We start from the raw sequence: 21407 nt of genomic DNA, 5'->3' as shown, positions 1-21407 counted from the left end.
ATCCACTAGCTAGGTGTGGTGGCGCACAACTGTAATCCTAGTTTTTGAGAGGCTGAGATAGGAAGATAACAGGTATGAAGCCAGCCTCAGCAACTCAGTGAGATTCGCATCAACTTAGCGACACCCTGTTTTCAAATAAAAAAAATAAAATAGGGTTGGGGTGTAGCTCAGAGGTAGAACACCCCTAGGTTCAATCCCCAGCACTAAAAAAAAAAAAAAAAGAAAAAGAAAAAGAAAGAAAATTCAGATCTACCGAATCAGAATCTGGATTTAAACAGTATTCCCAGAGGTTAGTATTCATATTAAAATTTTAAAAGTACTAAAATAATGGCCACTCTCCCACCCACCCACCTCCCAACTCTCCTGGCCAATCTTGTTTCATCTACACCCACCCCAAAGCTCTCGGGATTATTTAAAAGCAAATCCCAAACATCATGCATTCCTAGGGCGGAGGGTGTGACTCCCTGGTACAGCACTTAGCATGCCCAAGCCCTAGGCTTGATTCTTACCACTTCAACATGAGCATTTCAACTTTTTTTATTTTTTTCTTTTTTTGGCGGTACTGGGGATGGAGCCCAGGGACATTCTACCTCCAAACCATACCCCAGCCCTACTTTTTTATTCTTTATTTTTAAAACAGGGTCTCACTGAGTTGCAAAGTGCTTCACTAAGTAGCTGAGGCTGTCCACGAACCGCGATCCTCCTGTCTCAGCCTCCCAAATGCTGGGATTAAAATGTGTGCCTCCACACCCCGGCCATAAGAAACAATTTTTTTTGGGGGGGTGGTACTGGGGATGGAACCCAGGGGCATTCTACCTCTGAGCTACACCCCTAGCCCTATTTTTTATTCTTTATTTTGAAACCGGGTCTCCCTGAGTTACAAGGGGCCTCACTAAATAAGTGAGGCTGGCCGCAAACTGCCGTCTCAGCCTCCCAAATGCTGGGATTACAAATGTGCACCACCACGCCTGGCCTCATGAGAAACATTTTAAAATAAATTCTAAGTATCACATTTTCAGTGTTCAAATATCCCAAAACAGCAAAAGCTTGAGATTCTTTGGACTATGGTAAAAATTATGGGAAGAGATGATTCAACTCCCTTACTTTTTCTAAAAAGAAATTTATTTTTACCTATATAAACTAGTGTTTTGCCGGGGGTGGTGGCGCATGTTTATGATCTCAGTACTTGGGAGGCTGAGACAGGAGGTTTGCACAAGTTCAAAGCCAGCCTCAGCTACTTAGGTGAAGCTCTCAGCAATTTAGTGAGACCCTGTTTCCAAATAAAACATAAAATAGGTTGGGGTGTAGCTGAGACGTAGAAGGCCCGTGGGTTCAATTCCCAGTACCACACACAAATAAATAAATAAATAAACAAATAAACAAACAAAATAGCCGGGCATGGTGGCACACGCTTGTAATCACAGCATTTGGGATGCTGAAACAGGAGGATTGCAGTTTGCTGACAGCCTCTGCTACTTCGTGAAGCCCTTTGCAACTCAGACCCTGTTTCAAAATAAAGAATAAAAAATAGGGCTGGAGATGTAGCTTGGAGGTAGAATGCCCCTGCATCCTATCCTCAGTACCGCAAATACATACATACATACATACATACATACATACATACATACGTTCGCAGACAGCCTCAGCTACTTAGTGCGGCCCTTTGCAACTCAGTGAGACCCTGTTTCAAACTAAAGAATAAAAAATAGGGCTGGGGATGTAGCTCGAAGGTAGAATGCGCGTGGGTTCCATCCCCAGTACTGCAAAAATAAATAAATAAAACTAAAATAAAATAGGGCTGGGGGTAGAAATCTTAGAAATTGAATGCTCCTGGGCTTAATTCCTAGTACTCCCCAAAAAATAGAAAGTAAAGAAAAATAAAAAAAAAATCCTAGCATTTTTGAGATGCCGTACACTAAAAGGAACAACCACAGGGAAAGTCTTGGAAGGGACCTTTGGGGTTCAGCATAAACACACACACCTGTCACGCCCCAACACCTGCCGCACCGGCGGCAAATGCTCCATCCCCAGCGGAGGCCTAGCAAAACTGAAGAGAAAGGACACGAGAAATAAGCAAAGAAAAAGAAACACTTCCACTGGAAATAATCTCTCCTAGCGAGACGTCGTCGCTAGCGAGGCGCAATTTAAATCTCCCGGGGTTGCTAAGGCCCAGGGAATTGAGAGTGCGAGAAGGGTGTGGTGATTGGCCCGAGAGAGAGCCAATAGTGTGCCGGATTTCTTGCGAGGCGGAGCTTACCCCGCAGTGCGCTCCGGCTGGTGGGCCAATCGCCAACCTGCCGTAGCTCCAGGGAGGAACGACTCTTGCCTCTTGAATAGAAAGCTTACGCTCCCGGCTGAGGCAGGAGCCTAGCCATTGGCTTTGGGAGGCGGGGCGGGCGCGCGGGGATTGGCTGACGCAGCTTGTAGGCGGGCGAGGATAGGTTAGTAGGTGGGCGGAAGGTTTGAATGGTTAGGTCTGTAGCTGTTCGTATTCTTGCTGTCTGGCCAAACTTCGGCCTGCTTTCCGGAGAAGCCGCAAAGCTGGATCTAGGCCTCCTTGGTCTAGGAAGAATTGTAGTCTGGCTGCCTCCTTTCCTCGGATTTAACTTTCATTTACTCGAGTCTTCGCTTGTGTCCAGTTTCTTCCCACTTTCCTTTCTCCCAAAGGCAAATCCGACTCGGAACCCGAGGTAAGCCCGCCGTGGTCTCCGGGGGGTGACAATGGAGGCCTCGAGAGGCCGTTCGGGGTGGGCATTGCCGCGGGTTAGGAGACTTGAATCGCTTCCGGTCAGGAATGAGAAGCTCTGCGGCCCGGAACAAGTCAAAGCCCTCCCTCCGTTCCGTCTTACTAAGGATTGCCCCTTGGTCAGTTCAGGTTTCAAAGAAAAGATGGAGCCGCCTCGGGGAGGCTTGGGGTAACCTCTAAGCCAGGTGGTGATTCTCCGCTGGGGATGCCTCCCCTCTAATGGTGGTTCGCTTGGCTAGGAAGGGAAGGGGGATTGGAAAAGCTCAACAGTCTGTGTTCTAGCTGCGTTTTGGTTTTTCTTGGTGAGGACTCGGAGACTATGGCTACAGAATTCGTCTCATCCACAAGAGAAGAGGGAAAACCTGGCCCAAGACCCAGTTTTAGGTCCAATCAGAGGAAGATGTTACACCTGCTCCTGGAGAGAGACACTTCCTTTACCATCTGTCCAGATCTCCCTAGATCTCCAGTGGACAAACTCGGTGATTCTGCAAACCTAAGCATTTTGTCTGGGTAAATCCACCTTTGTCTTACACTGTGTCTCCTTTGCTTTTCTAACACTCTAAACAGCTTTGTTTAATTACACCAGCTTAAAGACCAGGGGTTAAACGGCACTGTGGTGCACACCTCTAATCTCAGTACTTAGTAGGTGTTGACTGGCGGATGGTAGATTTGAGGCCTGCCTTAGCAATTTAGTGAGACCTTGTGTGTGTGTGTGGGGGGGTGTACTGGGGTTCCTGTAAACCCTTCTACCCCCGAGCCACGCTCCCAGACCTATTTTTATACTTTTAAAAAAATTTATCTGGAAACAGAGTCTCTTAAACCAGCTGGGTTCGAACCTGCGTAATCAATCCACCTGTCTCCACCTCCCAGGCGCGGTGATTACAAGCCTGCGCCACCACGCCGGCTGTTTGTTTTGGGTTTTTGCTTTGTTTTGTTTTTTGTTTTTTTTGGCACTGGGGATGGAACCCAGGGGCCTTCTACCTCTGGCCTACACCCCCAGACCTATTTTATTTTTTATTTGGAAACAGGGTCTCACTAAGTTGCTGAGAGCCTCAACTAAACTGCTGAGGCTGGCTCTGAACCTTCAATCCTCTTGTCTCAGCCTCCCAAGTACTGTGATCTTCCTATCTCAGCCTCCCAAGTACTGGGGTTACAAGCTTGAGCCACCATGCCCGGCTCAAGAGACCCTTTAAAAAAAAAAAAAAAAATTAAAAGCCGGGTGTGGTGGCGCACGCTACTTAATGAGGCCCTCTGCAACTCAGTGAGACCCTGTTTCAAAATAAAGAATAAAAAATAGGGCAGGGGCTGTAATTTGGAGGTAGAATGCCCCTGGGTTCCATCCCCAGACCCGCAAAAAAATAAAAATAAATTAGCCAGGTGTGGTGACACAAGCTTATAATCTCCCTGCTTGGGAGGCGGAGACAAGGAGGATCGCGCAGGTTTCCTGTTTCCAAATTTAAAAAAATATAAAATATAGGTCTGGGAGTATAGCCTGGAGAAGGGTTCAGTCCCCAGTACCACCAAAATAAATAAAGTATTTAAAAATTAGAGGGTAGGCAGGAGTAAGGGGGTATGGGGAGTAGCTCAGAGGTAGAATGCCCCTGGGTTCAGTCCCTAGTGACCCTCCCCCCAAAAAAAAAAAAATCAGCTTTTTTTTTTTTTTTTTTTTTGAACAGGGTCTCTCTAAGTTGCAGAGGGGTACTACGTAGCTGAAGCTTGCTGGCAACCTGTGATTCTCTTGTCTCAGCCTCCCAAGTACTAAGATCACAAACATGTTCCACCACACCCAGCTAAAAATCAGGTTTCAAGTTTCAGTTGTACCCTTGACTGACCCTTTTGAGTCCCCTGTTGCTTTTCTGTAAAACAGGAATAATAATCTCTTCCTATCTTTCTAGAATATTGTTAGAATCAAATAATGTGATGTGTGGGAAGTCTCAAGCTATTGAGTTAAATGTTAATCACTTTATTAGTATTAGTATTATTGTTACTGTAGTTCTACTCTAAATTTTGGTCATTAGCCAGGCCTGGTGACACACACTTGTAATCCCATACTTGAGAGGCTGAAACAGGAAGGTCACAGGTTCCCACACAGCCAGCCTCAGCAATTTAGTGAGGCCATATGCAACTTAGACCTTGTTTCAAATAAAAAAGAGCCAGGGGTGGTGGTGCATGCTTGTAATCCCAGCATTTGAGAGGCTAAGACAGGAAAATTTGGGTTCGCCAACAGCCTCAGCTACTTAGTGAAGACCTTTGCAACTCAGACCCTGTTTCAAAATAAAGAATAAAAAAAAAATGGGGCTGAGGGTGTAGCTCGGAGGTAGAATGCCCCTGGGTTCCATCCCTAGAAACACAAAAATAAATAAATAATAAGAGCCAGGCATGGTGGCCCATGCTTGTAATTCGGGAGGCTGAGACAGGAGGATCAGGGTTCTTAGTCTCAGCTACTTAGTGAAGCCCTTTGTAACTCAGTGAGACCCTGTTTCAAAATAAAGTATTAAAAAAATAGGGCTGGGGGTATATATAGCTCAGAGGTAGAATGTCCCTGGGTTTCATCCTGAGTACTGGAAAAAAATTAAAAATAAATAATATAGGGCTAGAGGTGTAGCTCAGAGGTAGAATGCCCCTGGTTCCATCCCCAGTACCATACACACACCAAAAAAAATTGGTTTTGCTATGTCTTTATGCCTTATTAGCAAAAAAGAGGTATCTAAAAAGCACTAGAAGCTAGATGTGGAGGCACATGCCTATAATCCAAGCATTTATGAGGCTGAGACAGAGGATTGCAGGTTCAAGACCAGACTCAACAGTTTATTGAGACTCTTAGCAACCTAGTGAGACCCTATTTCAAATAAAAAAATAAAAAGGATCTGGGGCTATAACTCAGAAGTAGACTGCCTCTGAGTTCAATCCCCAGTCCCACCACCACAAAAAAAAAAAAAAGTACTGAGTCACCATGTGGTGGCAAAAGCCTATAATCTCAGTATTTGGGAGGGTGAGACAGGAGGATTGAGCCTCAGCAATTTACCAAGACTCTCAGCAACTTAGTGAGACCCTCTATAGCTCAGAGATAGAATGCCTCTGGGTTCAATCCCCAGTGCCCCCTCAAGAAAAAGTACTAGAGACTCCAGAAGAAATCAAGTCTGTCTACTCATGGTGAAATGGGCATAGGATGTGAGGTCAAGATTCTACTCAGTCAATAAAGTTTGAAACTTTGAAAAAAAGAAGCTAGGCGTGGTGGCGCACTATTGTAATCCCGGCATTCAGGAGGCTGAGATGGAGGATCACGGTTCGTGGACAGCCTCAGCTACTTAATGAGGCCCTCCGTAACTTTGCAGACAGCCTCAGCTACTTAGTGAGGTCTTCTGTAACTTGGTGAGACCCTGTTTCAAAATAAGAATAATAAAAAATAAAAATATATAAAAAAATAGAAAATAGGGCCGGGTGTGGTGGTACACGCTTTTGATCCCTGAGCTTGGGAGGTGGAGACAGGAGGATCACACAGGTTCGAAGCCAGCCACTCTGGCTTAAGAGACCCTGTTTCCAAAATTTAAAAAGTATAAAATAGGTCTGGGAGTGTAGCCTGGAGGTAGAAGGGCTTCCAGGAACCCCAGTACCACCAAAATTAAAAATAAATAAAAATAAATAAAAAATAGGGCAGGGGGTGTAGTTTTGTTTTGTTTTGTTTTGTTTGCAGTACTGGGGATGGAACCCAGGGGCATTCGACATCCTACAGCCCCTGCCCTATTTTTTATTCTTTAATTTGAAACAGGTCTCACCAAGTTGCGGAGTGCCTTACTAAGTAGTTGAGGCTGTCCGCGAACCGTGATCCTCCTGTCTCAGATTCACAAATGCTGGGATTACAAGAGTGCAGCACATGCCCAGGTCTATTCTTTATTTTTGAAACAGGGTCTCACTGAGTTGCAAGGGGCCTCACTAAGTAGCTGAGGCTGTCTGCTAACCAGGATCCTCAGGTCTCTGCCTCCTGAATACTGGGATTACAAGTGTGTACCACCACACCCAGCCTATCTCACTGAGTTTTGAAGGGCGTCACTAGCTGAGGCTGGCTTTGAACCTATGTGATCCTCCTGTCTCAGCCTCCCAAGCCCTGGGATTACAAACGTGTGCCACCACGCCCTCAAATATTTTAAAAGGGATGGGAATGTAGTTCAGTGGTATAGTACCCATGGGTTCAATAAGTACCAAAAGAAAATTACCCTGTCTCAATATTCTGTTGAGAAGAAAATAAGGCACATATTGAAGTAGAGAAAAAATGGGAGATTTTTCTCAATTCATTCTGATATATTTCCAAAAAGCAATTATACTTTGTGGATACTCTTTAGTATTTGTGGTAGTCATTGAGAAGTATGTCCCAAAAAGTCACATGACCTTTGCTTTTCAAGGATATTATAGCCTAATGGGATCTTGACATATATACTACTATGTTTCAACAGAGGAACCCCAATACGGTGCCTTAATCTTTCAAATCTTAGCAGTGGGGAGATGTCTGCTACACACCTTACCACTTCGGCAGAACTTGATGAAATTGACAAGGAGAAGGAAGGTAAGGCTCTCAAAGGGAAGAATGCTTTTTAAGAGAGAAGACAAGCTGGCATGGTGACAACGCTTGTAATCCCAGTACTTGGGAGGCTGAGTCAGGAGGATCACAGGTGCAAGGCCAGCCTCAGCTGCTTAGTGAGGCCCTCTGCAACTTAGTGCCACCCTGCTTAAAAAAAAATAGGGCTGGCAGTGTAGCTCAGAGATAGAGTGCCCCTGAGTTCAATCCCCAATATTGTTAAAAAAAAAAAAAAAGTTACACAACAGGGAAAAATATTTTGATGATTAATGGTAGGAATGAAAGTATAGTAAAGAAGAAACAGGAAGATCGCATGTTTGAAGCCAGCCTCAGCCACTTAGTGAGGCCCTTCACAACTTAGATAAGACCCTATTTCAAAATAAAGAATAAAAAATAGGCGCCAGGCATGGTGGCACACGCTTGTAATCCCAGCATTCGGGAGGCTGAGACCGGAGGATCGTGGTTCACAGACAGCCTCAGCTACTTAGTGAGGCCCTCTACAACTCAGTGAGACCCGGTTTCAAAATAAAGAATAAAAAGTAGAGCAGGAGGTGTAGCTCGGAGGTCGAATGCTCCTGGGTTCCATCCCCAGACCTGCAAAAAAAAAAAAAAAAAAAAAATCCCCATTACCAAACAACAACAACAACAACAAAATTAATGTGGCTGACTAGTAATGGAGAAAATCAGAGGGAAAAACAGGATGCCGAGACAGGAATAATGCTTCTTACTGATGTTTTCTCTATCTGATTTCAGGTCACTTGGACTCTTCAGGAACTCAGGGAGCACAGTTAGCTGGGATGTAAGTTCTGTTGGTAAATGAAACTCATACTAAAGCCTTTCAGCCTTGGCCACAGAGATTTTTATCCTACCCAGACTTTGCGTAGCATAAAATATATATATATATATATATATATATATATATATATATATATATATATATATATATTTTTTTTTTTTTTTTTTTTTGTCTTTTGTTTTTTTTGCGGGTCTGGGGATGGAACTCAGGGGCATTCGACCTTCCAGCTACACCCCCTGCCCTATTTTTTATTCTTTATTTTGAAACCGGGTCTCACTGAGTTGCAGAGGGCCTCACTAAGTAGCTGAGGCTGTCTGCGAACCGCGATCCTCTGTTCTCAACCTCCCGAATGCTGGGATTACAAGCGTGCGCCACCACGCCCATTTTACGTAGCATAAAATATTTCACTTTGGGTATGAGTGGGCTTCAAGGCCTATATCCTGACCTTGAACAGCTTTTTTTTTTCCTCTCTTTCTTTTTTGGTACTGGGGATGGAACCCAGGGACATTCTACTTTCAAGCTATACCTTCAGCCCTTTTTATTTTTTACTTTTATCTATTATTATTGTTTTGTACTTGGGACTGAACGGTACAGTTTACCTCTGAGTCATACCCCTAGTCCTATTTTATTTTAGTTTTTTGTTCTGGGGATTGAACCCAGACATTCTACTCCCAGCTACACCCCCAGTCTGATTTTATTTTTATTTTAAAAAAGAATCTGGAGAGCCAGATGTGGTGGCGCACGCTTGTAATCCCAGCATTTGGGTGGCTGAGACCGGAGGATCACAGTTCTGGGACAGCCTCAGCTACTTAGGCCCTCCACAACTTAGTGAAACACTGTTTCAAAATAAAGAATAAAAAATAGGGCAGGGGGTGTAGCTCAGAGGTCTGTGGAATGCCCCTGGGTTCCATCCCCAGCCCCCCCCCCCCCAAAAAAAAAAAAAAAGCTGGTGTAGTGATGCAGTGCGTGTAATCTGCCTGTGTCCTCCGGTCTCAGCCTTCCAAATGCTGGGATTACAATCATGCTCTACCACGCCCAGCTTGATATTCTGTTTTTTGTTTTGTTTTGTTTTTGTGGGTCTGGGTAAGGAATCCAGAGACATTTGACCTCCGAGCTACATCCCCTGCCCTATTTTTTATTCTTTATTTTGAGACAGGGTCTCACTAAATTGCGGAGAGCCTCACTAAGTAGCTGAGGCTGTCCATGAACCGTGATCCTCCAGTCTCAGCCTCCTGAATGCTGAGATTACAAGTGTGCGCCATCACGCCTGGCTTTTTTTTTTTTTTTTTTTTGTGGTAATGGGTTGGAACCCAGAGGCTTTCTAAACCTCTAAGCTATACTCTCAGGCTTATTTTTATATTTTTATATTTTATTTGGAAACAGGGTCTCACTAAGTTGCTGAGAGCCTCACCAAGAGGCTGGCTTCGAACTTGTGCGATCCTCCTGTCTCAGCCTCCCAAGCATGCGCCACCATACCAGGTATTGCAAAAAGAAAAAAAAGAGAATCTCATCATATTAATGAATGTCTTACTACTTGCTGATTGCAGGTTCAAGGACCCGCAATCCTCCTATCTCAACTTCCCAGATACTGGAAGTACAAGTATGGGCTACCATACCCTGCTTTTATTTTTTTATGGTTTTTTTTGGGGGGGTGGGGAGTACTGGAGATTGAACCCAGAAGCATTCTACCTCTGAGCTGCACCACAAGCCCTTATTTATTTATTTATTTATTTATTTATTTATTTATTTTTGAGGTACTCAGGATGGAACCCAGGGGCCTTCTACCTCTGAGCTACACACTCGGTCCTATTTTTAGTCTTATTTATTTTTTGAAACAGGGTCTCACTGAGTTGCAAAGGGCCTTGCTAAGTACCTGAGGCTGTCGGCAAACCTGATCCTCCTCCTGTTTTGGCCTCCCGAAAGCTGGGATTACAAGTATGCACCACCATGCCCGGCTATTTTATTTTTATTTAAACCAGGTCTCACTAAGTGTTTGAGAACCTTAGTAAGTTGCTAAGACTGGTCTCAAACCTGCAGTCCTCCTGTCTTAACCTCCCAACTACTGGGATTGCAGGCATGTGTCGCCATACCTGGCTTATTTTCTATTTTGAAACAAAGTTTTGCTAGGTTTCTGAGGTTGACTTTGACCTGCAATCTTCCTGTCTTAACCTCCCAAGTACTGAGATTACAAGTGTGTACCACCATGTCCAGTTTGTTTGTTTGTTTGTTTGTTTTGCAGTACTGGGGATTGAACCCAGGTATTCTACCTCAGAGCTACACCCGAACCCTATTTTTTATTCTTTATTTTATATTTATTTATTTTTTGTGGTACTTGAGATGGAACCCAGAGGCCTTCTACCTCTGAGCTACACTTCTAGACCCATTTTTATATTTTTAATTGGAAACAGAGTCTCACTAAGATGCTGAGAGCCTCACTAAATAGCTAAGGCCGGCTTCGAACCCATGCAATTCTCCTGTCTCAGCCTCCGAAGTACTGGGATTACTAGCATGTGCCCTCATGCCCGGCCTTTATTCTTTATTTTAAAACAGGGTCCACTAAGTTGTGTTGTGGAGGGCCTCACTAATTAGTTGAGGCTGGCTGAGAACCTGCTATCCTCTTGTCTCAGCCTCTCAAATACTGGGATTATAACTGCGTGCCACCACGCCCAGCTTTTTTTTTTTTTTTTTTTTTTAAACTGGAACAGAGTCCCACTAAGTTGTTGAGGGTCTCACTAAGTTGCTGAGGTTAGCGTCAAAGTTGTGATCCTCCTGTTTCAGCTTCCTAAATGCTTTACAGAAGTATGCTACTGCTTCCAGCTTTGAACAGCTTTTGAGTTTTTCTGATCTAAACTGTTGAAGCAGGGCAATGGTAGCACACTCTTGTAATCCCAGCATTCGGGAGGCTGAGACCGGAGGATCTCGGTTCATGGACAAGCTCTGCTTTACAACTCAGACCCTGTTTCAAAAAAATAAAGAGCCGGGCGTGGTGGCGCACGCTTATAATCCCAGCATTTGGGAGGCTGAGACCCGGAGGATCGTGGTTCGTGGACAGCCTCAGATACTGAGTGAGGCCCCTCTGCAACTCAGTGAGACCCGGTTTCAAAATAAGGAATAAAAAAGAGGACAGGGGATGTAGCTCGGAGGTTGAATGCCCCTGGGTTCCACCCCCAGACCCATGAAAAATAAATAAATAAATAAATAAATAAAGACTTAAAAGAAAAAACAGTGTTGAGCCAGGTGTGGTGGCACAAGCTTGTAATCCCAGCATTTAGGAGGCTGATACAGGAGGATCATGGTTCACAGCCAGGCTCAGCTACTTAGTGAGGCCCTCTACAACTCAGTGAGACCCTGTTTCAACATAAAGAATAAAAAATAGGGTTGGGGTGTAGCTCGGAGGTAGAATGCCCCTCAGTTCAATCTCCAGTTACACACACACACACACACACACACACACACACACACACACACACAGGAAAATGGCATATTATACTTTTGCATCAGCTTCTAGTCACCTGAAAAGTACAAGTTTTAGTGACTACAGGTGCAGGGTGCAGAGTCTACAATGAGAGTTTCTGGATTCCAGTGGCACTAAACCTGTTTCTTTATTCAAAACGCAGAGATAATAGCACTTCTCATAAACAGCTAGTGCAAGGATTAAATAATGAAAATGTATATTTAGCACATACCAAGCTTTTTTTGGGAAAGGAGATGGAACCTAGGGCATTCTACCTCTGTGCTACCCCCTAGCCCTATATTTTTTATTTTGAAACAGGGTCTCACTGAGTTGCAGAGGGTCTCACTAAGAGGCTGGCTGTGAACCTGCGATCCTCCTGTCTCGGCTTCCTAAGTACTGGGATTACAGGTGTGTGCCACCACACCCCGATTTTTTTTTTTTTTTTTTTGGTGGTACTGAGGGTGGAATCTAGGGGCATTCTACCTCCGATTACACCCCCATCCCTATTTTTTTATTCCTTTTTTTTTTTTTTTTGCGATACTAGGGATGGAACCCAGGGGCATTCTACCTCTGAGATACACTCCCAGCCCTATTTTTTTTTTTTTTTTTCGGGTCTGGGGATGGAACTCAGGGGTATTCGACCTCCGAGCTACACCCCCTGCCCTGTTATTTATTCTTTATTTTGAAACAGGGTCTCACTGAGTTGCAGAGGGCCTCACTAAGTAGCTGAGGCTGTCCGCAAACTGTGATCGCAAACTGCGATCCTCTGGTCTCAGTCTCCCGAATGCTGGGATCACAAGTGTGCACCACACCCAGCTCCAGACCTATTTTTTATTCTTTTTTTTTTGGGGGGGGTGGTACTGGGGGTGGAACCCAGGGGCTTTCTACCTCTGGGCTATACTCCCAGACCTATTTTCTATTTTATTTGGAAAACAGGGTCTCACTAAGTTGCTGAGAGCCTCATTAAGTAGCTGAGTAGCTGAGGCTGGCTTCGAACCTGTGCAATACTCCTGTCTCAGCCTCCCAAGCACAGGGATTACAAGCGTGCGCCATTAAGCCTGGCTTATTCTTTATTTTGAAACTGGGTCTCACTAAGTTGCAAAGGGCCTGTCTAAGTGGCTGAGGCTGTCTGCGTACCACAATCCTCCTGTCTCAGCCTCCCAAATGCTAGGATTACAAGTGTGCACCACCATGCCCGGCCCATTCTTATTTTTTACTTTGAAACAGGATTTGCTAGGTTGCCGAGAGTCTCCTTACATTGCTGAGGATGTCCCCAAACCTGTGATGCTCAAACCTGTGATCCACTGACAATATAGCGATATTCCACCATGCCAGGCTCCTATGTTTTGTTATGGAAGACATATCAGTTAGAACTAGGGCTAATTGGAAGGAAGGAAAAGTTGGAATTTCCCAACCCACTAAGCAATAATCAAACTATATTTGGGACTCTTCTGACTGGTGGTTTGTTTAAATCTGCAGGAGCCATCCTCAGTACCTTATGAAAGGCAGCCCAGTGAGTAGCTCCTCTTTGGGGGTTTCGGTTTGTTTCCAGGTGGGAGGCAAAGGGTTTCTAACTCACTCATGGCTCAAGGATTCTGGATGTCTCAGCAAGCTATGTCTTTTAGGCTCAACCTCTTTGTAGCACTCCACATGCTTTGGACCATGGCCAGAGAGGGAAAGATGCAGTGTGTAGCTCCTCCGAAAATAAGGAAAATGTGAGTATTTAATGGAAACATCGCTATATTAGTTTTGTTTGATTGAAGCAACTCCTTGATGAGGTTGTGAGACCTATAGCTGTTAATATCCCTATACACATAAACTGTGCCACTATAGAAACAAAACTTTTTGTTTTTCTTGTTAAGGTTTAAACCTAGGACAAAATCTTAGGGCCAAATCCTCCATAGCAGTTTTTTTTGTTGTTTTTTGTTTTTGTTTTTGTTTTTTTACTCATGTACTCATGTTCCATTGATCAGGGGTGTGTGTGTGTGTGTGTGTGTGTGTGTGTGTGTGTGTGTGTGTGTTACTGGGAATTCAATGCCTTTTACATCTAAGCTATAATCCTGGCCCTTTTATTATTTATTTATTTATTTATTTATTTATTTATTTATTTATTTATTTTGCAGTACTAGGGATTGAATCCAGATGCATTCTACCTCCAAGCTATACTCACAGCCCTATTTTTTATATCTTATTTGGAAACAGGCTTTCACTAGGTTCTGAGAGCCTTGCTAAGTTGCCAAGGCTGGCTTCGAACCTGTGATTCTCCTGTCCCAGCCTCTCAAGTGCTTGGATTAGAAGGATGTGCCACCATGCCTGATTTTTATTCTTTATTTTGAAACAGGATCTCACTAAGTTGCGGAGGGCCTCTCTAAGTAGATGAGGCTGGGTGAAAACTTGTGATCCTCCTGTCTTAGCTTCCAAGTACTGGGATTACAATCATGTGCCAGCACATCTGGCTTGTTTTTTGTCTTTGAAACAGGATCTCCCTAGGTTGCTGAGAGTTTTGCAGTTGCTGAGATTAGTTTCAAACCTGCAATCCTCCTGTTGTAGCCTCCCAAGTCCTGGGATGACAAGTGTGTGCCACCATGCCTGGCTCAATTTGATCAGTCTAAGGACAAACATTTCTGTTAATATAGTGCAAAACAATTTAGTTTTTTTTTTTCTGTACTGGGATAAGACCCAGGGTGTACTACCTCTGAACTACACCCCCAGGCAGCCCTATTTTTTGTTCTTTATTTTGAAACAGGGTCTTACTGAGTTGCAAAGGGCCTCACTAAGTAGCGGAGGCTGTCTGCGAAACACAATCCTCCTGTCTCAGCCTCCCAAATGCTGGGATTACAGCATGTGCCACCACGTCAGCTTTTTTCTTTTTTTAATACATAGGGACAACATTTATAACTTGTTCACAGATCCTTTGCATGGATTTTACAAATGGAGATATATCTAATTAATTAATTGTGGTGCTGGGGGTTGAAAACCAGGGGCATTTTACTTTGAGATACACACCCAGGCCAATTTAATTTTTGTTTTGAAACAGGGTTTCACTAGGTTGATGAGAGTCTCCCTACTTTTTTTTTTTTTTTTTGCAGTACTGGGGATAGAACCCGGGAGCATTCTACCTCTGAGCTATACCCACAGCTCTATTTTTTATTCTTTATTTTGAAACAGGGTCTTACTGAGTTGCAAAGGGCCTTACTAAGTAGCTGAGGATGTCTGCAAACCCCGATTCCTCCTGTCTCAGCCTCCTGTATGCTGGAATTACAAGAGTGTGCCACCACACCCGGCTTAGAGTTACCCTACTTACTGAGGCTGTCCTCCAATCTACAGTCGTCCTGTCTCAGCCTCCAAAGACTGGGAGACTGGCATGGCATCACATAATTGTAATCTAGTACTTAGGAAGCTGAGACAGGAGGATTCCAGGTTCAAAGACAGCCTCAGCAAGTAGTGAGACTCTCATCAACCTAATGAGAATTTATTTCAAAATAAAAATAGAGATGGGAGTGTAGCTCGGAGGTAGAATGCCCCTGAGTTCCAACTTTAGTACCAAAAGAAAAGAAAAAGTACTGGGATTACAGGCATGAGCTACCATGCCCAATTTTTATTTTTATATTTTATGATATTGGGGATAGAAATCCATGGCAAGCTGGGTTTTTTTTTTTTTTTTTCCTTTTTTTAACCTATGCTGGGAACTGGGTGTGGAGGTCCACGCTTGTAATCCCAGCATTTGGGTGGCCGAGACAGGAGGATCATGGTTCACAGACAGTCTCAGGTACTACTTAGTGAGGCCTTTGAGGTCATTGAGACCCTGTTTCAAAGTAAAGAATGAGCTGGGCTTGGTGGCCCACGCTTGTAATCCCCGCGCTTGGGAGGCAGAGACAGGAGGATCACGCAGGTTCGAAGCCAGCAGTGCTGGCTTAGGAGACCCTGTTTCTAAATATAAATATAAAATAGGTCTGGGAGTGTAGCCCAGAGGTAGAAGGGCTTCCAGCAACCCCAGTACCACGACCACCCCAAAAAAAGAAAGAAAGAAAAAAACAGAATGAAAAATAGGGCTGGTGCCCGGTGTGGTGGCACATGTTTTTAATCCCAGCATTTGGGAGGCTGAGACAGGAAGACCACGGTTCGTGGATAGCCTCAGCTACTTTTTTTTTTTTTTTTTTTTTTTTTTTAATTGGTGCACTGTATTCATACATCATAGTAGGATACATACTTTTGTAGACATACATGCACACTTTTCCCAGTCAGCCCCCACCCAATCCCCACCCCATTCTCTCCCTATCCCTCCCTTCCATGCTTGGCTTAGTAGTTGACATCTAGTATTATGGCAATTTATCTAAAATTAAAAATGATAATCTCACATAACAGTTTCATTTGTCTGATACCAAGCTTTTGATGACACTAAGATAACATTTCAATATTTCTTTTTACTTTCTTTCTTACCAGAGAATATTTTTTTTTCTATTTTTTAGGTGAAACTATCATATATTTATATATTTATTTTTCAGAAAAAAAATCTATCCTAATATGGAATATGGAGTCTAGGTACCCAAAATGATCTTGAAAAAGAACAAAGCTAGAAGATATATATTTTCTGATTTCAAACCATATAAAGCTACAATAATTGAAACAGTGTAGTACTATTCTAAAGGCAGATATATAAACCATTGGAGTTAAATAAAAGCCTAGAGCTAAATTCTTCCCTATATTGTCACGTTATTTTTGACAAGGTTTCCACAAACATTTGGTGGTGGAAATGATAATCTTTTAACTAAATATTGTTAAAAAATAATAATTACATGGAAAAGAATAAAATTGGACCCTTACCTAATCCCATATACAAATATTAACTCAAAATAGATAATAGACCTAAATACAAATCTTAAGACTATAAACTTTTAGGAGAAAATCTGGGTCATAAAACCTCACAACATTGAAATTGGCAGTGATTTCTTGGTTATGATTTCAATGACACAGGCAACAGAGGAGTATACAGACTCCCTAAAAAATTTTAAAAAACATTGTATATCCAAAGACAATGTAAACAGAGTTAACAGTTACTAATAGAATGGGATAAAATATTCCCAATTGCTATATCTGAAGGTATATTAATATTCCAACTAGAAATCCTAAAAATTAACAACTATAAAGGCAAACAATACCATTTAGAGATAGGTAAAAGACTAACATAAATAATGAATCTCCACAGATAACCAATCTTAATTGTCTGTTGGATGGAAACTCTTGTTTCTCTGGTTCTGGTGTGTGTTACCTATTTCTTCTTTGTAGTTAATCTCTTTGAGTATTTTCTCTAGTGCTGGTTTTGAAGACATAAATTCCTTCAGTTTCTGTTTGTCATGGAAGCTTCTTATTTCTCCATCTAATTTGATAGAAAGTTTTGCTGGGTAGGAAATTTTTGGCTGGAAGTTGTTTTCTTTCAGAGTTTGGAATATGTTACTCCAAGCCCTTCTGGCTCTCATGACTTGGTTTGGGAAGTCTGGAGTGATTCTAATTGGTTTGCCTCTGAATGTCACTTGGCCCTTTGCTTTTGTTGCCTTTAAGATTCTCTGCTTGGCTTCCACATTGGTCATTTTGACAATTATGTGGCGTGGGGATCCTCTTCTCCGATCCTGTCTAAAGGGAGTTCTATAAGTTTCCTGGACCTTTGTATCAACCTCTTGCTCTATGTTTGGAAAATTTTCTGCTATTACTTCCTTGAAGAGATTGTTGATCCCTTTGGTTTCACTTTCTTTTCCCTCCTCTATTCCAATTATTCTTAGGTTAGCTCTCTTAAAATGGGCCAATATTTCTTCAATATCAGATTCCTGCTGTTGGGTATTTTTTTCTAGATTAGAAACTATGAGTTCATTTTTGGATTGCTCATCTTCTAAGAGCGAGATTCTGTTCTCCATGTGTTCCAATCGGTTGTTTGTGCTTTGAATTGAGGCCTTTACTTCATTAAATGCATCCTTTATCTCTTTTTGGCTCTCTCTGAGTTCTTTTCGAAGCACCTCTATTATTTCTACAGTTATTTTCCTGATTTGATCTTCTAGAAATCTCTGATTTTCAGTTTTATCGGGTTCTGATGTTGTGGGGTTGTGGGAATTAATTGCTCCAGTATTATTCCTCTTTCCCATGATTTCTGATGTTTGTGCCTTCTCTGGGTTCTTCCCTTGGGTCACTATGACTTCCCTTAAGGTGTTCTGGATCTCGAGTCAGTAGTATCTCGGACCCCACTACTCCTTTACTGGGTTTTATCACAGAGTCTCTGACCCAGAGAGTCGATAGAGGCTGCTTTAGACTGTGGGGGGTGCCAGGTTGCACGTTTTCCTATGGTGTGATATCTCTGCCACCGCCCCTCCCCCACTGGGTCAAGTCCCAGGGAGTACAGTACTGGGATTTCTCCTCTGTGGCCCGCAATTTGACTCACTGTTCTTGAGTACGCAGATGTGGCTGTACTGGCCTCGCTGAATTCGGTGCTGCTGCCACTGGTGGCAATATGGCGCCACTGCTAAGCCCTCGGCTATGGGGCTGGCGTTTTTCTTCTTGATTTTGATTTCTACTCTGAATCCCTGCAGCGTGTGCTGAGCTCGGCCACTGGGAGCTTTAGATGCTCTCTGCGCGGAGAAATCCTGCCTGGCTGTTCCGCAGTGGCTCACCTCGGCTTGCTGTAGCCGTCCGGTGAACTCCCCGCTGCCGCCGGCAGTATGGTGCTGCTGCCGCGTCTGCCGCGTCCTCGGGCGCGAGGCCGGTGTATCTCCTCTGTGGCTCTGTTCTCAGTCCGCTTTCTCTCTGGAGCTGATGATTTTTTGTTTCACTGGTGATGGTGTTTTCTGGCTATGAAAGGCGCTGATTTTGTGGTAATGGAGATTTGTTGTTAGCGGGGCTCTTAAGCCCCACTTTTCTCGGTCGCCATCTTCCCGGAAGTCTGGCCTGAGGTCAGCCTCAGCTACTTAGTGAGGCCTTTTGCAACTCAGTGGGACCCTGTTTCAAAATAAAGAATACAGGGCTGGGTGTGGTGGCGCATGCTTGTAATCTCAGCATTTGGGAAGCTGAGACGGGAGGATCCTCACCTATTACTAAGTGAGGCTGCTCAGTGAGATCCTGTTTCAAAATAAAGAATAGAAAGTAGGTTGGTGGTGTAGCTTGGAGGTACTAGGGATGGAACCCAGGGGCATTCTACCTCCAAGCTGCACTCCCAGCCCTATTTGTATTCTTTATTTTTTTTTAATGTTTTAAATGTTTTTTGTTTGTTTTTTTGGTGGTGGTACTGGGGTTCCTGGAAACCCTTCTACCTCTGGGCTACACTCCCAGACCTATTTTTATACTTTTTTTATTTGGAAACAGAGTCTCTTAAGCCAGCGGGGCTAGCTTTGAACCAGCATCCTCCTTTCTCAGCCTCCCAAACGCTGGGAATTTGGGAGTTTGACAAGTGTGAGTCACCACGCTCTGCATTCTTTTTTTTTTTTTTTTTTTTTTTTTGGTGGTACTGGGGTTCCTGGAAGCCCTTCTACCTCTGGGCCACACTCCCAGACCTATCTGGGCCACACTCCCAGACCTATTTTTACATTTTTATTTGGAAACATGGTCTCCTAAACCAGCGCTCGGGGCTGGCTTCGAACCTGCGCGATCCTCCTGTCTCTGCCTCCCAAGCAAGGGGATTACAAGCGTGCGCCACCACGCCCGGCACTGCATTCTTTATTTTGAAACAGAGTCTCACTGAGTTGCAAAGGGCCTCACTAAGTAGCTGAGGCTAGCCATGAACTGTGATCCTCCTGTCTCAGCCTCCCAAATGTTGGGATTACAAGTGTGTGCTACCATGCCTGGCTCCAAGACAAATTTTATTTTTTATTTTGAAACAGGGTCTCACTGAGTTGCAGAGGGCCTTGCTAAGTTGCTGATGCTGGCAGTGAACCTGTGATCCTCCTGTCTCAGCCTCCCAAGTACTAGGATTACAGGCATGTACAACAATGCCCAGATAGAATTTATATTTAATGATTTCATTCATTGTGTTTCATGAGAGCTATTCACAGTTTGATGGGATTAAATATTTTGGGACAAGGCCCGCTAACACTTTTCTTCCTCCAGCTAATGCAGTTTTTCTTATGCAGAAAATCAACACTTTGAAGGTCTTGGAGTGGCAAGAACCCAAGAACATGATATTTAAAAAACGATCAGGGGGACCGTATGTGTCCACCACTTCTTTACTGGTGAGTCATAAGTTGAGGCGTTATAAGCTATGGTGTAACACACCTGGATTGAAGACCCTTTGACTTTTTCTAAGCTGGCTTGTGTGAGAAAAGAGGTTAGATCTTAAAGTTCCAGCAGAGAATAGGAGGAACTATATGTTCTCTGATCTTTTGAATTTTTAAGTTTTTTTTTTGAGGGCATACTGGGGATTGAACCCAGGGGCATTCTACCTCCAAGCTACACCCTTAGCCCTATTTTTATTCTTTTGTGTGTGTAGGTCCGGGGATGGAACCCAGGGGCACTCAGCCTCTGAGCTATACCCCCTGCCCTATTTTTTTTTTTTTTTTTTGGTGGTACTGGGATTCCTGGAAGCCCTTCTACCTCCGGGCTACACTCCCAGACCTATTTTATATTTTTGAAACAGGGTCTCTTACGCCAGCGTGGCTGGCTTCGAACCTGCACAATCCTCCTGTCTCAGCCTCCCAAGCGCGGGGATTACAAGGGTGCGCCACCACACCTGGCCCATAGGATTTTTGTGTGTGTGTGTGAGTGTGTATGTGTGTGTGGTACTGGGAGTGGAACCCAGAGGCTTTCTACCTCCAGGCTATACTCCCAGACCTATTTTATATTTTATTTGGAAACAGGGTCTCACTAAGTTGCTGAGAGCCTCACTAAGTAGCTGAGGCTGGCTTCGAACCTGTGTGATCCTCCTGTCTCAGCCTCCCAAGTGCAGGGATTACAAGCGTGCGCCACCACACTCGGCTCGTAGGTTGTTTTTTAATAGTGTCCTTTGAGCGGGAGATATAGCTTATTGGATAAGTGTTTGCCTAACATGCCCAAGGCTCTGAGTTCAAACCCCAGAATGACTGTAATAATAATAATAATTAAAAAATATACAATCTTAAGAAAAAGGGTCCATTGATGTATAAATTCAATACTGGGGATTGAGCCCAGGAGAAGTTACCACTGAACTACATCTCACCCTTATTTTTTATTTTGAAACATTGTCCTGCTAAGTTACTAAGGCTGGCCTTGAATTTTCAATCCTCCTACCTCCACCTCTCAAGTAATTTGAATAATAGGCATGTGCCACCACGTCCAGCTAAAGTTTTAAAAATTTTTTATTTCATTTTTTGGAAACAGGGTCTGGCTAGGTTGCTGAGAATCTTGTGAAATTGTTGAGGCTAGTCTCAAACTTGCAATCCTCCTGTCTTAACTTCCCAAGTACTGGGATTACAGGTGTGTACTACCATGCTTGGCTTCAAATTTTTAATTTTGATGAAAACCAATTTATCCATTTCTTTTTTGTAACCTATGTTTTTTATATCATTCTCAGGTAATCATTGCCAAATCCAATGTCATGGAGCTATTCCACTATTTTTTTTTCTTCTAAGAGTTTTATAGCTTTAACTCTTAGGTTTATTTTATTTTATTTTATTTTTGCAGTACTGGGGATGGAACCCAGGGGCATTCTACCTTCAAGCTACACCCTAGCCCTATATTTTATTCTTTATTTTGAAAAAGGGTTGCACTGAGTTGCAAAGGGTCTCACTGAGTAGCTGAGGCTGACTGCAATCTGCAGTCCTCCTGTCTCAGCCTCTCAAATGCTGCGATTACAAGCAAGTGTGCCACACCATGCCCGGCTGATCTT

At 43.5% G+C, this 21407-nt stretch overlaps 1 protein-coding gene across 1 annotated transcript in view; it reads left to right on the top strand.

The window, feature by feature from the left end:
- Positions 1–3065: 3065 nt before the first annotated feature.
- Positions 3066–21407, top strand: part of CDC25C (cell division cycle 25C) — a gene marked incomplete at both ends in the record, with an annotated part of 31986 nt that continues 13644 nt past the window's right edge. Inside the window, 2 exons of the mRNA XM_080716181.1 lie at positions 3066–3256; positions 8073–8118. Coding sequence (XP_080572307.1) covers positions 3066–3256; positions 8073–8118 — 237 coding nt within the window. The remainder of the gene's footprint in view (positions 3257–8072; positions 8119–21407) is intronic.

The sequence above is a fragment of the Muscardinus avellanarius genome (assembly GCF_963383645.1).
Source record: "Muscardinus avellanarius genome assembly, chromosome: 1".
Classification (NCBI taxonomy): Eukaryota; Metazoa; Chordata; class Mammalia; order Rodentia; family Gliridae; genus Muscardinus; species Muscardinus avellanarius.
The sequence above is the reverse complement of the archived record's forward strand: the minus strand, read 5'-3'. Positions and strand labels throughout refer to the sequence as shown.